We start from the raw sequence: 19,739 nt of genomic DNA, 5'->3' as shown, positions 1-19,739 counted from the left end.
TATGGCGTTAGCATCATACAGCCCCCACTGTAGAGAACGCCATACAGAGTCCCCCCTGTAGATAACGCTATACAGCCCCCCTGTAGGTAACGCTATACAGTCCCCACCCTGTAGGTAACTCTATACAGCCCCCCCCTGTAGGTAACGCTATACAGCCCCCCTGTAGGTAACGCTATACAGCCCCCCCTGTAGGTAACGCTATACAGCCCCCCTGTAGATAACGCCATACAGAGTGCCCCCTGTAGATAACGCTATACAGCCCCCCTGTAGGTAACGCTATACAGCCCCCCTGTAGGTAACGCTATATCGCCCCCTATAGATAACGCCATACAGCCCCCTCTGTAGATAGCGCCATACAGCCCCCTCTGTAGATAACGCCATAAAGCCCCCTCTGTAGATAACGCCATACAGCCCCCTCTGTAGATATCTACAAAGGGGGCTGTATGGCGTTATCTACAGGGGGGGACTCTGTATGGCGTTGTCTACAGGGGGTCTGTATGGCGTTCTCTACAAGGGGGGCAGTATGGCGTTATCTACACAGGGGGCTGTATGGCATAATCTACAGAGGGGGCTGTATGGCACTATCTACAGAGGGGGGGCTGTATAGCGTTACCTACAGGGGGGGCAGTATAGCGTTACCTACAGGGGGGGCTGTATAGCGTTACCTACAGGGGGGGTTGCTGAAAGTGCACAGGGAGGGAAAAGAGCCCCCATCCATCTGCCGCACAGCCGTTCCGATCGATGCGCACGGCGTTTAGGAAAGCTGAGCGGGCACCCACCCTCTGGGCCCCAGTGCAGTCAAACTGCCTGCATCGGCGATAGGTCCACCCATGAGTATGACATTACATTACAGTAAAAAAATATAGAATAAGTAATGTCTCTTAATGGGAGTGTAAAACACTAACTTATTTGTATCCCAAAATTATGCCTCTAAAATCTGCAACTCATCCTGCAAAAACAAGGCCTCAAATAGTGACTTAAAAAAAAAGAATTAAAAGTCATTAAAACGGTTCTGGCTGACAGAATGCGGGGAGGCAAAAACAATAAAATTCCTTTAACGGGTAAATAAGGATTTTCTGTATTAATTGTCAGTTCAAGATATTTCAGTTCACTACAGTTGTAATATCAGAATTTCATTTTATTTTATTTGAAGGAAGATAACTCAACCTCTAAAGAGGAAGATGACAGTGATACACCAGGTTAGATCATCTTATTCATGTTATCCCATCACAGTCGCATTCACAACCCTGTGATACACCTATCAGCCATAACATTAAAACCACTGACGGGTGAAGTGAATAACATTGATTATCTCGTTGCAATGCCACCTGTCAAGGGCTGGGATATATTAGGCAGCACGTGAACAGTCAGTTCTTGAAGTTGATGTGTTGGAAGCAGAAAATATGCGAATGGTAAGGATCTAAACGACTTTGACAAGGGCCAAAATGTGATGGCTAGATGACTGGATGTCAGAGCATTTCCAAAATGGCAGGCCTTATGGGGTGTTCCCAGTATGCAGTGGTTAGTACAATGAAGAACAACTGATGACCCAGTGACAGGGTCAGGGGCACATTGATGCGCCTGGAGATGGAAGGCTAGCCCATCTGGTCCGATCCTGTAGCTCGAATTGCTGAAAAAGTTCATGCTGGCTATGATAGAACCCACAGTGCATTGCAGCTTGCTGCATGTGGGATTGTGTAGCCACAGATAAGTCAAAGTGCTGATACTGACCCCTTCCAATGCTAAAAGTGCCTACAATAGGTACATGAGCATTAGAACTGGACCGGGGAGCAATGGAAGAAGGTGGCCTGGTCTGATGAGTCATGTTTTCTTTTAGATAATGTGGAGAGCTGTGTGTGCGTCGCTTACCTGGGGAAAAAAATGGCAGGATGCCCTATGGGAAGAAGGCAAGCCAGCGGACCAGTGTGATGCTCTTGGCAATGTTCTGCTGGGAAAACTTTGGTCCTGGCATTGACGTGGATGTTAATTTGACACATACCACCTACATAAGCATTGTTGCAGACCAAGTACACTCCTTCATGGCATTGGTATTCCCTACTAACAGTGGCCTCATTCAGCAGGATGATGCTCCCTGCCCCACTGCAAATTGTTCATTAATGGTTTGAGGAACATGTCAAAGAGTTCAAGGCGGGGATTTGGTTTCCAAACCCCCCAGATCTCAATTCAATCTGTGGTATGTGCTGGAAAAACATATTTGATCCATGGAGACCCCACCTTGCATCTTACAGGACTTAAAGTGATTTTACAGTCCTAAGAAATTGATGGCCTATACTCAGGTTAGGCCATCAACACCTGATCAGTGGGAGTCCAACTCCCAGCACTCCCTTTTTTGCTGTTTTGAAGGGGCTGCGGCGCTCGTACGAGCGTCTCTTCCCTTCATTCCTTACCTGCTCGTACTGTGAATCGCCAACACATTTGTAGCGGCGGTTCACAGTATTACAGCCTTGTGTGCCAAGTGTGTGTTGGCAATTCACAGTAAAAGCAGAAGGGGAAACAACCTTCATACGGACACCGCGGCTCCTTCAAAGCAGCTGATTGGCAGGGGGTTCCAGAAGTCGCACCCCCACCGATCAGATATTATTGGCCGATCCTGAGGATAGGTCATCAAGTTAGGTCATGACTTAGGACTGGAGAACTACAGCTAAAATCATGGTACCAGATACCACAGCATACCTTTAGAGGTCTTGTGGAGTGCATGCCTCAACGGGTCAGAGCTGTCTTAGCGGCACAAGCGTGACCTACACAATATTAGGCAGGTGATTTTAATGTTATGGCTGAACAATGTATAATTCTGTTGACATAAATATAAGTCAATTTCTGCAATCAAGCAAAGAATTTCCTTTATACCATGACATGTTTTCTTTTTGGGTATATATTTTAAGAAGTGTACTTTTATGTGTACTTTTCGGAGTTTTATGCATTACACAAAAATAGAACTAAGGCCGGATTCACACAAGCTTGTTTGGTCCGTGATATACGATCCGTATATCGGGCGCATTTCCTGGACCAAACACACTGCAGGGAGTAGTGCTCCTAGCCACATAGTTATCTCTATCTCCTAACAAAATTACAGTACGGGACAGTTTTCCAGTAGCGAGGCAGTGACACCTAGCGTCATAGATAACTATGATGCTAGGAGCCCGGCTCCCTGCAGTGTGTTCGGTCCATGAAATGCGGCCGACATACGGACTGTATATCATGGACCGAACACGCTCCTGTGAATCCGGCATTAGGCTTTATTCACACTGCTTTAGATGTATGCGTTACATAATAATCCAACATGTGTCTCAAGCGGAAGCCTCTGACTTTTGCAACTGTAAAGGAATACAGTGGTATTGGCAGTGACTCCCATTATCAAAGATTGAATATCACATGATATATATTGGTATTTTTTGCGGGATGATCCCTGTGCTTTAAATAGTTTCAGTTTTTTTCACGGAAACAATACTGTAGTCGACTATTCTATTGTTTCCATTAAAAAAAACAGAAACTTTACGGAACAGACACAAACGGAAACCAATTGAAACTAAAGCATTACCAATGAATGGTAATGCAAACGGAAGCTATAGTTTCTGTTTGGCTATCCGTTTCTCTAACGGAATAGATGAACGGAAGCCCCAAACGGAACCCAACGCTGATGTGAACAGGCCCTTAGTCAACTACACTATTCAATACAGTTAAAAAAATTGATACAAATGCATATTGCCACAATGTAAAGGCCAAAGGGACACTATTTTGGCATACATCGGGTCAATGGGCCCTATGGACATGTTCGGCGTATACGTCAGGAGCAATTTTCCAGGGCATACGTCCAACGTATACTGCAATGCAATAGAGTCTAGTTGTTGATTATTATTTTTTTGCACCATAGTTAGCTGATCCTAGATTCACACCACGTTTCTGCATCCTGTTGAAAGGTACAGTTTTATTTTCCCAAGATTAGAAAAAAAAAAGTACCTTCAAAACAGGATACAACCTGTTTTAAATGTCAATTTGGCTATAAAAAGCAGTACTTTGCAGCCGGGTACAAAAATGGGATCCATGTTTAGCTCCATTTGCATATCTGGTCTTAAAATAGGCTGACATTTTTTGTTTTTCCTTTTAAAATGATGTGTAGGAGACAAAATCTCTTGCTGTGTGTCTCTGATATTGAGACATTCAATTACTAATACCTTGACTTGTCACTTTGTTTCCACTACAAGATATTGTTCCCATGCGTCGTCGCATACCTAGTGTGGGAGACCTGGGAATGGAAGAGATAAACTTATCATCAGAAGCTATAACAGGAGAGGTACTGAACATTACAATTATTCTAGTATACTTCATGTACCGCATATACTATACACTACGTACCACTGTTTAACATGCCTGTCTTTTCAGGAAAACCATACTGAAAATGACTTGACTGTCAGTAAGAGCCTAGTAGGTGAAAGTGGACACAAAAACCTTAACCACAGTCCATCTGTGCCAACTCTGGGAAATAAATCTGTAAGAAAATGACTTCAATTGTGTAGTTGTTACTTTTTCATGATATTAACCCCTTGTCGCTGAATCTATTTTATTTTTTCTTATGTCCTCCCCACCTTCCAAAAGCCATAATTTTTTCATTTTGTTCGTCAACATAGCTGTATGAGTGTTTTTTTTTTTGCGGAATGAGTTGTCGTTTTTAACGGTAACATTTATTCTTAGTTGGGTGGAATATAAAAAAACAACAACAATTCCTCCATTGTTTTTTGGGTTTCATTTTTACCGGATCACAGGGGGAGAGGGCGGTCACTATTAATAACTCTGATCCCAGCTGTTAGTGATGGATGTCACTTGTAATACACAGCTGACACCCTCGGTGTATGGAGTCATTATGTTGATCAGGATCATTATGATATTATTTGTTGTTATTCAGAATTTAAAGGAGACATACCACAATAAGGCGGGATTCACACAACAGGGTTTCCCGGCCGGGTGCCGGCCGTTTATAAATCGGCCGGCACCCGGCTGCATTAGGAATAATAGACCCCTAATGGGGCTATTCACACGACCGATTTTTTGACGGCCGGGAAAACCGGCCGTCAAAAAATAGGACATGCTCTATTTTCGGCCGGGTGCCCGGCCGCCCTGCTCCCATAGAGGTGTATGGGGCCGGGTAATACACGGCCATCACAGGAATGTGTCCCGAGTGATGGCCGGGTCTACCGTCGCTCGCGCACTCTCTCTCCTCCTCCTCACAATGCAGGGTGCATTTGAGGAGGAGGAGGAGGGTCTTTTATTGCTCGCTGTAGGAGTCGGAATCCCCAATCCCCGGCCGGGGATTGGGGATTCCGCTACAGGAGAAGTGCGTGACTACACTGTCCATATATGGACACAGCGAAGTCACTCACTTCTGCAGCGGAATCCCCGACTCTATGGCCGGGGATGCCGCTACAGGAGAAGTGAGTGACTACACTGTCCATATATGGACACAGCGAAGTCACGCACTTCTGCAGCGGAATTCCCAACTCTATGGCCGGGGATGCCGCTACAGGAGAAGTGAGTGACTACACTGTCCATATATGGACACAGCGAAGTCACTCACTTCTGCAGCGAAATCCCCGACTCTATGGCCGGGGATTCCGCTACAGGAGAAGTGAGTGACTACACTGTCCATATATGGACACAGTGACGTCACTCTCTTCTGAAGCGGAATTCCCGACCTGTGGCAGGGAATTCCTCTTCAGGAGAAGTCAGTGACTACACTGTCCATATATGGACATTGAAGTCAGTGACTTCACCTGGAAGTGGGGGGTGATGGGTGCAACCTACAGGGGGCTGTGTGGCATCGCCTACAGGGGGCAGGGTGGCATCGCCTGCAGGGGGCTGTGTGGCTTCACCTACAGGGGGCTGTGTGGCATCATCTACAGGGGGCTGTGTGGCATCATCTACAGGGGGCTGTGTGGCATCACCTACAGGGGGCTGTGTGGCATCACCTGCAGTGGGCTGTGTGGCATCACCTACAGGGGGGGGCTGTGTGGCATCACCTATAGGGGGCTGTGTGGCATCACCTACAGGGGGCTGTGTGGCATCCCCTACAGGGGGCTGTGTGGCATCACCTACAGGGGGCTGGGTGGCATTACCTACCAGGGGGGCTGTGGCATTATCTACAAAGGGCTGTGTGTGGCAACAAATTTAAATGAAATTCATCCGATTTTAAAACGGACAGGGAAAAAAACGGATGCAAATCGGGTCCAAATCGGCCGGTAAAAACGGCAACTCGGCCCGGAACGGAATCGGAACAGATGCAAACCGGATGCAAACCGGCCGGGAAAATCGGCCAAAAACGGCCGATTTTCCCGGCCGACACTTGGACCCTGTCGTGTGAATGAGGCCTAAATATATAAAAGTCCCTTTAGTGTTATCAATATGAATGTTAAAACTCCCTTTTTAATACCTTACTTGCTGAGATAAGGTTTGTTTAAAGTTGCACCCCCAAATTCTGGCGCCGCTAGTCCGAGAGATTCTGATGAGATTTTCTGTAATGATTTATGTCAATGTCCTTATGGAGACCAAATCACCATCTACACCCATTTACATCCTCAGATACTATAATAATAACTGCTACTCTTTGTGGCAAAGCTAAATTTCCTCCCTGAGGCCTACGTGTTGCTTTTACAGAACGCAACAAGAAAATTTGTCTGGAGGGATTTTCCACTGAGGCTACGACATGCAATAACAACAAGGTGGAATGGACCTTCTCCGCTTTACCCTATACCATAAAGCTGCCCTCTGTTCCTGTATATTAGATCTAATCTATAACGCATATAAAACTATAGATAGAATTAGTTATATCGAGGACACACAGTTTTGATTTTCACTGAAGATGAAAGGTTCACTGAGATGTTGTGAAGGAGTGGGATAGGATGACATCTAAATACAATTTATCTGTGGGCTCAGGCCATTATCACCTGTTTCAGTAATCTCAGTTCTATGTTGTAGTAGTCATTTTCTACTTTTTTGGGCTTAACTAGGGATGGTCATCTGCAGGTGAAACAAATCTTTTCCAAAGTGAGGTAAAACCTTTAGGCGGGATTCACACGACCGGGTCCCGCCCGAGCCCAAGTATCGGCCGGTAAAATCGGCCATTTTGCCCGGCCGGTTTGCATTATTTTTGCATCCGTTCCGGGCCGGGCAGATCTGGACAGTGACATCAGCGGCAACTCCTGAAGGGGAATCCCCATGTGTTCGGGGATTCCGCTTCAGGAGTTTCCCCTGATGTCACTGCCCAGATATGGACAGAGACATCAAGCGCTCTGTCCAGGAGCGGAATCCCCGAACACACGGGGATTCGCTCCTTCAGGGAGCTAAAATGGAGCTAGCACATAGCAGAGCGGGGAGATACCTCCCTGCTCTGCTATAGTGGCGTCGCTACAGTAGTAGCAGCCGCAGCAGCTCCTAGTGGCGCCATCGAAGGTGTCGCCGGGCCAGGGCGCTTTTAAAACAAGCAGGGGAAGGGAGCCAGCCCTGCCACGTCCGAATGGCATCAACTCCTCCTCCTCACATGCACTCTGCGCTGTGAGGAGGAGGAGATAGAGCGCAAGCGCCGGAAAACCCGGCCATCACTCGGGACACATTCCGGTGATGGCCGTGTATTACCTGGCCCCATAGACTTCTATGGGAGCCGGGCGGCCGGGTACCCGGCCGAAGATAGAGCATGTCCTATTTTTTGACGGCCGGTTTTCCCGGCCGTCAAAAAATCGGTCGTGTGAATAGCCCCATTAGGGGTCTATTATTCCTAATGCAGCCGGGTGCCGGCCGATTTATGAATGGCCGGCACCCGGCTGGGAAACCCTGTCATGTGAATGAGGCCTTACATTTAGAATTTTCGAGAAAAACTACTTTAAAGTATATTGCACAATATGGTTACGCTGGTCCCGATTCAGGGACTCAACAAATTTTCAGACAGCTATCCTCATGTTCATTTGACATGTGTCTTAGTTATCTTTGGCTGCATGATTCCTTACACCACAACCTTCTACTTTCCCTCTGTTCTCCTCTCCATGTTTCAGGACTTTGTCATGGAATATTAATATGTGTTACGCTTACAATGTTTTAGACATATTTAGCTTTTTCATCCTATTTGGGCTAGTAAATTCAAGCAATGCTTACATAGTACCTAATTTATTACTGAATGTTCTGTTGCATGGTGCATTTTGTTTGTTAACCACATAATTTCACAGAATTTTCTGAATTAATATACTTTTGTTTTTGTTATGTATTAAAAGCCATGTTTCCTTTTCCAGCTTTCTGGCAGCATGATGAGCCTGTTCAGTGCAGGAGAATTCCGTTCTCTAGAAGTTCAAGGCTGGATCCAGTTCTCTATTCAGTATGATTCACCTAAGAAGGAGTTGAAGGTCCTGGTTATACAATGCAGGGATTTGACGCCTGCACATAGCCAGACTTCTAATCCGTAAGTAGAAGGAATGGAAATAAAGAACTCCTGAAGCTTGGCATATATATAGTAATGTGCAACATGTAGAAATGAAAAATGGTTGGCACTGCCTTAGCTTGCAATGTTACAGACTCTGTGCTTCAGCTCGCTGGGACCTGTAGTGTTCGACAGCCTTTGTCTGGCGGTGCTCAGTGCATGTTGAAGTTAGTTTCAGCAAATGACAATATGTAGAAAAGAAGACAGCACGGCACTCACCAGTTGCAAAAGGTTTCTCTTTATTCCAAGATTGAGGCAGGCAACACGGGATTCAAAAGACAACAGAGCCAACTGTTTCACATCCTTCAGACGCTTTATCAAGGCATACTGGGATTCAGTGCACACACACTTAAAGGGAATGTGTCGCTAGAAATTTATTTTTATTTTTTTAGTTAAACAGTTAGAGTATAAATGATTAAACATTATTCACATTTTTTTAATTTTTTCACGAGTCAGGAAATATTATAAATTAGATTCTAATTTATAACATTTCCCAGTGCTGGTCACTAGATGGAGCAATTCCCAAAATTGCTGCATTGGCATGTGGTAAAGCAACAACATTGCTTTATGCTGCAAAATTTGAGAAAACACACTCGCTCTAGTGAGCTCACAGAATCCCCCCTCCTTTATCCTGGCTAGTGCCAGGAGAAAGGAGGGGGTTGAACGTTCAAACCTCCTACACTGTGTGCCGCCATTTTTTGAGCTAACACACAGTGTAGTAGGTTTACATACAGTAGTAAACACACAGTAAAACACGTACATACACAGAAATAACTTACCTGCTCCTGCCGCCGCCGCTCCCTCCGGTCCGTCCGCTCCGTCTGCTCCCTCCGCTCCAAGTGCTTGCATTAGAACACAAGTCCGGAAGCCGCGACCGGAAGTAGTAATCTTACTGTCCGGCCGCGGCTTCCGGTCCACAAGAAAATGGCGCCGGACGTCGCTCGGCCGAAGACCTTCCATTTGGACTGTGTGGGAGCGGCGCATGCGCCGTTCCCACACAGACGGCGTACAGCATAGTGAATGGAACGGGTCCCGTTCGCATTCTCTATGGGGCTGTATGTGCCATATTCCATGTCTGTATGTGTCGTTAATCGACACATACAGAGATGAAAAAAAAAATGGCAGCCCCCATAGACAAGAAAAATTGCAAAGATAAAAAAAAGTAAAACACAAACACACAAATAAATAAAACATTTTTTAATAAAACACTAAAAGCAAATTGATATAAAAAAAGTTTTTTTCGCGACACCCGTCCTTTAAATAAACACACCTCCTCTCATCATAGCACTTCCTCTTCTCACAGTAATACAAATAAAAACATCAAATATTTATAGAAACACATACATGTTACAAGTATCAGATCGATAAACTAAGTACAATGTATCAAGCATACCTATTTCAAGGTTCTATTTTATTTTAAAAAAGCTGATAGGTCATTCCTATCATTCAAACCCAGGGGTCCTAGTGCCTCTGTTTTTATTATCCAATTTGCTTCACAGCGAAGTACTCCATGTACTTCCCGTATATGGGATATCAATTTTGGGGAACCCTTTCCTGTCCCAATGGAATACATATGTTCACGAACGCGTTTGAATAATTGGCGAATAGTTTTCCCTATATAAAAAAATTGACAAGGACAAAACACGGCATATACCAGGTAATTCGATTTACACGTGATCAGGCTGCTAACATAATGTTTGACTGCACCCATTTGGACATTTGTCCCTATTTTCATCTGTCCACAAAATGAACAATCACCACATTTGTGGTTACCTATTGGGGCTATATCCTTGAGCCAGTTACTTTTTTTACTTTGAGTTGTCGAAAAACGGCCTGTAACTAATTTGTCTCTCAGGTTTTTGCATCGTCTGAATGAGACCACAGGGGGATAACATGCTTTCTCCGCTAAATCCACATCTGCCTCTATAATGTGCCAATGTTTCCTAATGGCACTATTTATGCGATCTGCAACTGGGCTATACTGAAAAGAGAACACAAATCCTATATTTCTATTTTTCTGTCTTCTTTTGAAAAGTAATGTATTGCGATTGCACCGAAGTGCTCTAGAGAAAGATTCTGACTGTAATATATCATTATATCCTCTAGCTCTCAATCGTTCCATTAATTCCATAGATTGTTCCAAGAATTTGTTATGATCACTATTAATTCTTTTTAGCCTAAGAAATTGACCATAAAGTAATGATCTTTTAATATGAGGTGGATGAAAACTTTTATGATGTAAGAGGGCATTAGTAGCTCTGGGTTTGCGAAAACCACTTGTATGCAAACCATTCTTATCTACTGTTATTCTAACATCAAGGAACTCTACAGTAGTACCTCCAAATTGAGTTGTAAATTCCATATTCACATCATTGATATTAATGTACTCCACAAATTCACCAAACTGTTCTTTGGTTTTCATCCACCTCATATTAAAAGATCATTACCTTATGGTCAATTTCTTAGGCTAAAAAGAATTAATAGTGATCATAACAAATTCTTGGAACAATCTATGGAATTAATGGAACGATTGAGAGCTAGAGGATATAATGATATGAGAAACAGTAGAAATGATCCAGCGCTAAGTCCAGTTGTAGATTAAAAAGGAAACGATGTTCCCATCTTTATTGGGGTGATGTGAATAAAATAGAAGGGATGTGCTCACAATTCTTTGCCATGATTAAGAGCACAGGAGCTGCTCGAAACGCGTAGGCCAGGGCACCGTTGCCCGCTCGCATTTTTTCTTGGGACTGCGTCTCCCTTCTATTTTATTCACATCACCCCAATAAAGATGGGAACATCGTTTCCTTTTTAATCTACAACTGGACTTAGCGCTGGATCATTTCTACTGTTTCTCCTATCACATACCGCCAGCCGTAGCAGGGATCCGAGCAGCGAGTCAGGAGACGCAACAAGCTGGTGAGCTGGAGGTTTCCTCCCTTTACTATTTCTCGATATAATGATATATTACAGTCAGAATCTTTCTCTAGAGCACTTCGGTGCGATCGTAATACATTACTTTTCAAAAGAAGACAGAAAAATAGAAATATAGGATTTGTGTTCTCTTTTCAGTATAGCCCAGTTGCAGATCGCATAAATAGTGCCATTAGGAAACATTGGCACATTATAGAGGCAGATGTGGATTTAGCGGAGAAAGCATGTTATCCCCCTGTGGTCTCATTCAGACGATGCAAAAACCTGAGAGACGAATTAGTTACAGGCCGTTTTTCGGCAACTCAAAGTAAATAAAGTAACTGGCTCAAAGATATAGCCCCAATAGGTAACCACAAATGTGGCGATTGTTCATTTTGTGGACAGATGAAAATAGGGACAAATGTCCAAATGGGTGCAATCAAACATTATGTTAGCAGCCTGATCACGTGTAAATCGAATTACCTGGTATATGCCGTGTTTTGTCCTTGTCAATTTTTCTATATAGGGAAAACTATTCGCCCATTATTCAAACGCGTTCGTGAACAGATGTATTCCATTGGGACAGGAAAGGGTTCCCCAAATTGATATCCCATATACGGGAAGTACATGGAGGAAATCCAAAATGTTTATCTTTTGCTGGAATACAACGTGTGTTCGCCCCATGTGAGGGTAGAGACCGACACGTTAAGCTACTTCGCTGTGAAGCAAATTGGATAATAAAAACAGAGGCACTAGGACCCCTGGGTTTGAATGATAGGAATGACCTATCAGCTTTTTTAAAATAAAATAGAACCTTGAAATAGGTATGCTTGATACACTGTACTTAGTTTATCGATCTGATACTTGTAACATTTATGTGTTTCTATAAATATTTGATGTTTTTATTTGTATTACTGTGAGAGGAGGAAGTGCTATGATGAGACAAGGTGTGGTTATTTAAGTGGGTGTGCACTGAATCCCAGTATGCCTTGATAAAGCGTCTGAAGGACGTGAAACAGTCGGCTCTGTTGTCTTTTGAATCCCGTGTTGCCTGCCTCAATCTTGGAATAAAGAGAAACCTTTTGTAAATGGTGAGTGCCGTGCTGTCTTCTTTTCTACATGTCATATATATAGTAATTATAAGGGTAGACATTTGTCTTTTTTTCCAAGTGATGTCACATCACTAGAATCACCTTCTTAAATTTTGACCTTAGTTTGCAAAGTTAAAGAGGCTCTGTCACCAGATTTTGCAACCCCTATCTGCTATTGCAGCAGATAGGCGCTGCAATGTAGATTACAGTAACGTTTTTATTTTTTAAAAACGAGCATTTTTGGCCAAGTTATGACCATTTTTGTAATTATGCAAATGAGGCTTGCAAAAGTCCAAGTGGGTGTGTTTAAAAGTAAAAGTCCAAGTGGGCGTGTATTATGTGCGTACATCGGGGCGTTTTTAATACTTTCACTAGCTGGGCGCTCTGAAGAGAAGTAACATCCTCTTCTCTTCAGAACGCCCAGCTTCTGACAGTGCAGATCTGTGACGTCACTCACAGGTCCTGCATCGTGACGGCCACATCGGCACCAGAGGCTACAGTTGATTCTGCAGCAGCATCAGCGTTTGCAGGTAAGTCGATCTTACCTGCAAACGCTGATGCTGCTGCAGAATCAACTGTAGCCTCTGCTGCCGATGTGGCCGTCACGATGCAGGACCTGTGAGTGACGTCACAGATCTGCACTGTCACAAGCTGGGCGTTCTGAAGAGAAGAGGATGTTACTTCTCTTCACAGCGCCCAGCTAGTAAAAGTATTAAAAACGCCCCGATGTACGCACCTAATACACGCCCACTTGGACTTTTACTTTTAAACACACCCACTTGGATTTTTGCAAGCCTCATTTGCATAACTACAAAAATGGTCATAACTTGGCCAAAAATGCTCGTTTTTTAAAAATAAAAACGTTACTGTAATCTACATTGCAGCGCCTATCTGCTGCAATAGCAGATAGGGGTTGCAAAATCTGGTGACAGAGCCTCTTTAAAGAATCTTTTTAAGGAGATTCTAGATTTGGAGCATGAAGCATATACTTGCCATACTTCAATACTGGCCATGCCTCATGATAACAGCCAAAGCAGCCATATTAACAGTGCCAGAGTCATTTCATAAACACTGCAAGACTGGGTGCTTCAATTAAAAGTTTTAGCTAGTGTGCATCCATGAACAGTGCCAGCCATAGTGCCCCCTTAAACAGTTGCAGAATGATCCTATAAACAGTGCCAGCCAGAGTGCTCCATTAAACAGTGCTAGCTAGAGACAGAGCCTCGTAAATGATGCAAGCAAGAGAGTGCGCCCATAAACTGTGCCCCAAAAATGGTACCAGCCAGAGTGTCCCATTAACAGTGCTGAAGCGACTCCATAGACAGTGCCACAGTTATCCCATTAATTTTGTCGTCAGCTGCAGGGAACTTGACTTAAATGATAATGCCTTCTACTGGTGACTAAACTGTTTCCACTTGTATAGTGAGCGATTTAGGAGGCAGGTATATAATAAGGAAAATCTTCAGAATTCAATTTCTTAATTCTGTATTTTAATTGAATTGGCTCCAAAGAGGGATCTTTATTTCAACACCAGCTTTCAGCCAGTCATGATATGTAAGAATACATCATGTCAAATACACCAAATAACAGTAGACATTATTCACTAATGGGCTACAAACTCTATGGATTTTGTCAGATTTATGAAACTCCTAAATTATTATTGCTGAATTGTGTTAGTTGCTGGTCTGCAATGATGCTTATGTTTGTAGATTGTTCTCCATGTACCTTATCAAATAGTCTGAAGGCAGTAGAAGAGAAGATTTTTATGTGTACTATTTTTTTTATATATAAATATCTTTAGGTATGTGAAATGTTATTTGCTCCCTGACAAATCTGTACAAGGCAAGAGGAAAACAAAAGTGAAGAAGAAGACTTTGGACCCCCTCTTCAACGAAACCCTTAAGGTTGGCACATAAACTGTATGTGAATACGTGTTATCCATGAAATACTCCATTCTATACTGAGTACAAAAAATGAATAATTCACCAAATATTTGCATATTCTGTATCTATGCTTAAAGAGGACCTATCAGCTGTCAAGACATGTATGTTCCTCTGTTATTCCTCCTGGAAATGTATGAATAAATTAACAACGAGTGACCCATTTACCTTGTCAATAAGGTGTGTCCCTACAACACAGTATAAAATTGTCAGCACTGATTGAACAGTGTCACACTAGGCAGGTACTTGTCTCATTAACATGGGGAATAGTAACACCCAGTTGTCATTGTATTCATACAATTCCAGGGGAAATAAAAGAGGCATTGAACAACCTAAAATTCTAAAAAGTGCCCTTGAATTGTTATTATGGAGAATGCAAATACTGTATTAAAGCTTCCTATCACTGATGCAATATTGAAATGGGAATAGTGTTAAAAATGATCCTCCTGTACTATAAATATCAACCCAAAATTGAGAGGATCATTATCAAGCAGCCATGAAAGTACCAGTGACAGCCCCTGTTGGCCATTAAATGTGCCATTTTTGACAAAATATCAACTACAATAAAGTCTAACGTATCTCCCAATCAAAGCAGGAGGTTGAAACCCAAATGTATGTAAAGTGCAAGTTATATATGTGTGATACATGAAAGATGTATGTTAAATATAGGTGGTAGTTACATACTTATATTGTTAATGATCCCACCTTAATGGAAACATCGCTTTCAAGTTTTTTTTTGATCATTACTGATTAATCTTTATGCTAATAGTGCAAACCCATTAAGCCTCCATGATTTACATGTACATCACAGCGATTACGCAGGCACAGGAGCTGTGATTGACTATAAAGGCCAGGACCGAAGAAAACTTTGATCCCAGCTAATTAACCCCTTATTTGCAGTGATCAATGCTAACCGTAGCCTGACAAAGGAAGCGGCTTCCTCTGCCTAACAAGGGCCTGCTAGGTCTGCCATAGCTATGTGCCCATTAGGCTACACAAACAGGCAATGCCTGTCCCCTAGAGGGAGAAAAAAGTTAAGCAAAGTTTAATAAAGTTACGTAAATAAATAAATAAATAAAATGCCCCCCCCCCAAAAAAAATGAAAATAAAACCCTTTTTCTCATTAAAAATAGTAAGCAATAACAAATTACATAGAGGGCACTGCCGCAATCGTAACGACCCATAGAATAGAGTTAACATAATATTTATGCCACACGGCTAAAAAAACCAAAACAAACTATGGCCTTTTTACCCTATTTCACTCAAAAGATTTAATAAATTATATGTACCCCAAAATATAATTAATTAAAACTAAAATAAGCCATCATATGGCTACATTGACAGAAAAATAAAACGGTTATATCTCTTGCAATGCAGTGACACAAAAATTAGATTTTTTTCAGAAAACTTGCTTTTATTGTGTGAAAGTGCTAAAACATTTACAAACTACATACATTTGGTATTGGTGTATTCATACCGACCCATTGAATAAATTTAACATGTTATTTATATCTCACAGTAAACAGCCTAAAAAATTCACAAAAAAAGCAATGATGAAATTGCTGCTTTTTTTCCATTCTTCTCTAAAAAAAAAAAACTATTAAAAGTTAATAATTAAACTATATGTACCCCAAAATGGTGCCAATAAAAACTACAACTCGTCCTGTAAAAAACAAGCCATCAACCACGGATACGTAGACAGAAAATTATCTTTTTGTAATGCAGCAATGAAAAAACGACAAAAAATTGCTTGCTCCTGAAAGCCCAAAATAGGCAGCCATGTTTTTCAAATTCAGGATAACCCTTAAGGGGTTATGACCATCTTCACATGGCAATATTTTGTCAGTATATAGTATCAGGATTTGGAAGCCAAAACCAGGAGTAGAGCCTACAAAGAGAAAAAGTATAATGAAAAGATTTGCACCTTTTGTGTTTTATACCCACTCCTGGTTTTGGAAAGTACTGATGCCAAATACTGACAAAAATACTGCTGTGTGAAAGTGGCCTAAATTAGATGAGAAAATACATATAAAGCAGTGTACATGAATTATATTTGCGTGCCCCTAAAACCATCATTGTCCCCATAGTTAAAGGGGTTGTCCACGCACCGATAACTGATGACCTATCCACTCGACAGGTCATCAGTATACGATTGGTGGGGGTCCGACACCCAGACCCCACACTGATCAGATACTCCGGCTGCCTCCGGGCACCGTATGTCCATGCCGGAAGCAGGTGGCTCCCTCCGGTCATAGAATAGCGTCTGAGCTGCCGTGCTGCAGCTCTGCACCTATTCAAGTGAATAGGAGCAGAGTTGCTGTTCTGCAGCACAGCCACTATGCAGTAGTCGGAGCCATCTGCTTCCAGCTCCGAATACTGCATACCCGCTAACATAACATCCAATGCCCAGAGGCAGTCGGAGCAGCTGATCGGTGCGGGGTCCTAGTGTCGGACCCCACCGATCATATACTGATGACCTATCCTATCAAATGAGGGGCCAATATGAGGGCTGATATTCCCACCTATGGCCGGATTAACATACAGTGAAGGAAATAAGTATTTGATCCCTTGCTGATTTTGTAAGTTTGGCCACTGTTAAAGTCATGAACAGTCTAGAATTTTTAGGCTAGGTTAATTTTACCAGTGAGAGATAGATTATATAAAAAAAAAAAAACAGAAAATCACATAGTCAAAATTATATATATTTATTTACATTGTGCACAGAGAAATAAGTATTTGATCCCCTACCAACCATTAAGAGTTCAGCCTCCTCCAGACCAGTTACACACTCCAAATCAACTTGGTGCCTGCATTAAAGACAGCTGTCTTACATGGTCACCTGTATAAAAGACTCCTGTCCACAGACTCAATTAATCAGTCTGACTCTAACCTCTACAACATGGGCAAGACCAAAGAGCTTTCTAAGGATGTCAGGGACAAGATCATAGACCTGCACAAGGCTGGAATGGGCTACAAAACCATAAGTAAGACGCTGGGTGAGAAGGAGACAACTGTTGGTGCAATAGTAAGAAAATGGAAGACATACAAAATGACTGTCAATCGACATCGATCTGGGGCTCCATGCAAAATCTCACCTCGTGGGGTATCCTTGATCCTGAGGAAGGTGAGAGCTCAGCCGAAAACTACACGTGGGGAACTTGTTAATGATCTCAAGGCAGCTGGGACCACAGTCACCAAGAAAACCATTGGTAACACATTACGCCGTAATGGATTAAAATCCTGCAGTGCCCGCAAGGTCCCCCTGCTCAAGAAGGCACATGTACAGGCCCGTCTGAAGTTTGCAAATGAACATCTGGATGATTCTGAGAGTGATTGGGAGAAGGTGCTGTGGTCAGATGAGACTAAAATTGAGCTCTTTGGCATTAACTCAACTCGCCGTGTTTGGAGGAAGAGAAATGCTGCCTATGACCCAAAGAACACCGTCCCCACTGTCAAGCATGGAGGTGGAAAATTATGTTTTGGGGGTGTTTCTCTGCTAAGGGCACAGGACTACTTCACTGCATCAATGGGAGAATGGATGGAGCCATGTACCGTCAAATCCTGAGTGACAACCTCCTTCGCTCCACCAGGACATTAAAAATGGCTCGTGGCTGAGTCTTCCAGCACGACAATAACCCAAAACATACAGCCAAGGCAACAAATGAGTGGCTCAAAAAGAAGCACATTAAGGTCATGGAGTGGCCTACCCAGTCTCCAGACCTTAATCCAATCGAAAACTTATGGAGGGAGCTGAAGATCCGAGTTGCCAAGCGACAGCCTCAAAATCGTAATGATTTACAGATGATCTGCAAAGAGGAGTGGGCCAAAATTCCATCTAACATGTGTGCAAACCTCATCATCAACTACAAAAAACGCCTGACTGCTGTGCTTGCCAACAAGGGTTTTGCCACCAAGTATTAAGGCTTGTTTGCCAAAGGGATCAAATACTTATTTCTCTGTGCACAATGCAAATAAATATATATAATTTTGACTATGTGATTTTCTGTTTTTTTTTTTTAAATACAATCTATCTCTCACTGGTAAAATTAACCTAGCCTAAAAATTCTAGACTGTTCATGTCTTTGACAGTGGGCAAACTTACAAAATCAGCAAGGGATCAAATACTTATTTCCATCACTGTATATGTCCACGCATAATATTTTCTTTAGTTTCCTGAGGATAAATTCACAAGCTACAGTTAATCAGTTATGTGGGTACGACAAAGGAACACAGCAATAAAGGAAAGGGTTACCATTAGAGTAGTCAAGATATTAAATACAATACAGCATTAAAAAAAGAGCTAATTCTTACCAAATGACAAATGCCATTTAGGGCTATAAATAATTTAGCATTAAATTATGTATAATTGATCTGAGAAAGGTTTAACTTGGGGACAGTGAGTGACGACAAATTCTGTACAGCGCTGCGAAATATGTTGGTGCTATATAAGTAAGAGAAATAAATAAATTGTAACCTAAGTAAGGGTATTTTCACACGCACTAATTACGGACGTAATTCGGGCGTTTTTGCCCCGAATTACGTCCGAAAATAGCGCCTCAATAGCGCTGACAGACATCTGCCCATTGAAAGCAATGGGCAGACGTTTGTCGGTTCACACGAGGCGTAATTTACACGCCGCTGTTAAATGACGGCGCGTAAATAGACCCCCGCGTCAAAGAAGTCACATGTCACTTCTTTGGCCGTAATTGGAGCCGTTATTCATTGACTCCAATGAATAGCAGCGCCAATTACGTCCGTAATGGACGCGGCGTTCAATTACGGGGATGTTTTTCAGCCGTAATTTCAGCCGTTACGGAAGCCCTCGTGTGAACATACCCTAACTGTGTAACTATGTAATGAATCTTTCTGGAATGTATCGTGGTATATAAAACAATGTTTCTACATGACAGTATAAGATTGAGAGATCAGAACTTCAAAGCCGTTTTCTAAACCTTTCCGTGTGGCATCGTGGGTCACTAGCAAGGAACATTTTCTTGGGAGAAGTAGAACTGGAACTTGCAATTTGGGACTGGAGCCAAACTCAGCCAGCATGGCATAACCTTCAGCCAAGGGTGAGTGTGAGGTTTATCGTCAAAGGAACATTAACCCTTTCATTACCAAGGGTCATTGATACCCCTGTGTCCAGGTCAAATTTTCGATTTTTGATATGTACTTAAACGATAATATCTTTGCATCTATTATATATATGTATATATATATATATATATATATATATATATATATATATATATATATATATATATATACAGTATATATACACACTTTCACCCTGGATCGCTGTGAGCGAATAAGAGGGCT

General features: G+C 42.5%; 1 protein-coding gene across 1 annotated transcript in view; it reads left to right on the top strand.

Annotated features, from left to right (window-relative positions):
• The window catches only part of SYTL1 (synaptotagmin like 1), a 118,434-nt gene that overhangs the window by 84,143 nt on the left and 14,552 nt on the right, over window positions 1-19,739 (top strand). Inside the window, exons 6-11 of the mRNA XM_075850562.1 lie at window positions 1,154-1,199; window positions 4,224-4,312; window positions 4,402-4,509; window positions 8,292-8,458; window positions 14,282-14,384; window positions 19,331-19,492. Coding sequence (XP_075706677.1) covers window positions 1,154-1,199; window positions 4,224-4,312; window positions 4,402-4,509; window positions 8,292-8,458; window positions 14,282-14,384; window positions 19,331-19,492 — 675 coding nt within the window. The remainder of the gene's footprint in view (window positions 1-1,153; window positions 1,200-4,223; window positions 4,313-4,401; window positions 4,510-8,291; window positions 8,459-14,281; window positions 14,385-19,330; window positions 19,493-19,739) is intronic.

This window comes from Rhinoderma darwinii, chromosome 2, assembly GCF_050947455.1.
Source record: "Rhinoderma darwinii isolate aRhiDar2 chromosome 2, aRhiDar2.hap1, whole genome shotgun sequence".
Taxonomy (NCBI): Eukaryota; Metazoa; Chordata; class Amphibia; order Anura; family Rhinodermatidae; genus Rhinoderma; species Rhinoderma darwinii.
Note: the sequence above shows the minus strand (reverse complement) of the source record. Positions and strands in the feature narration are given on the sequence as shown.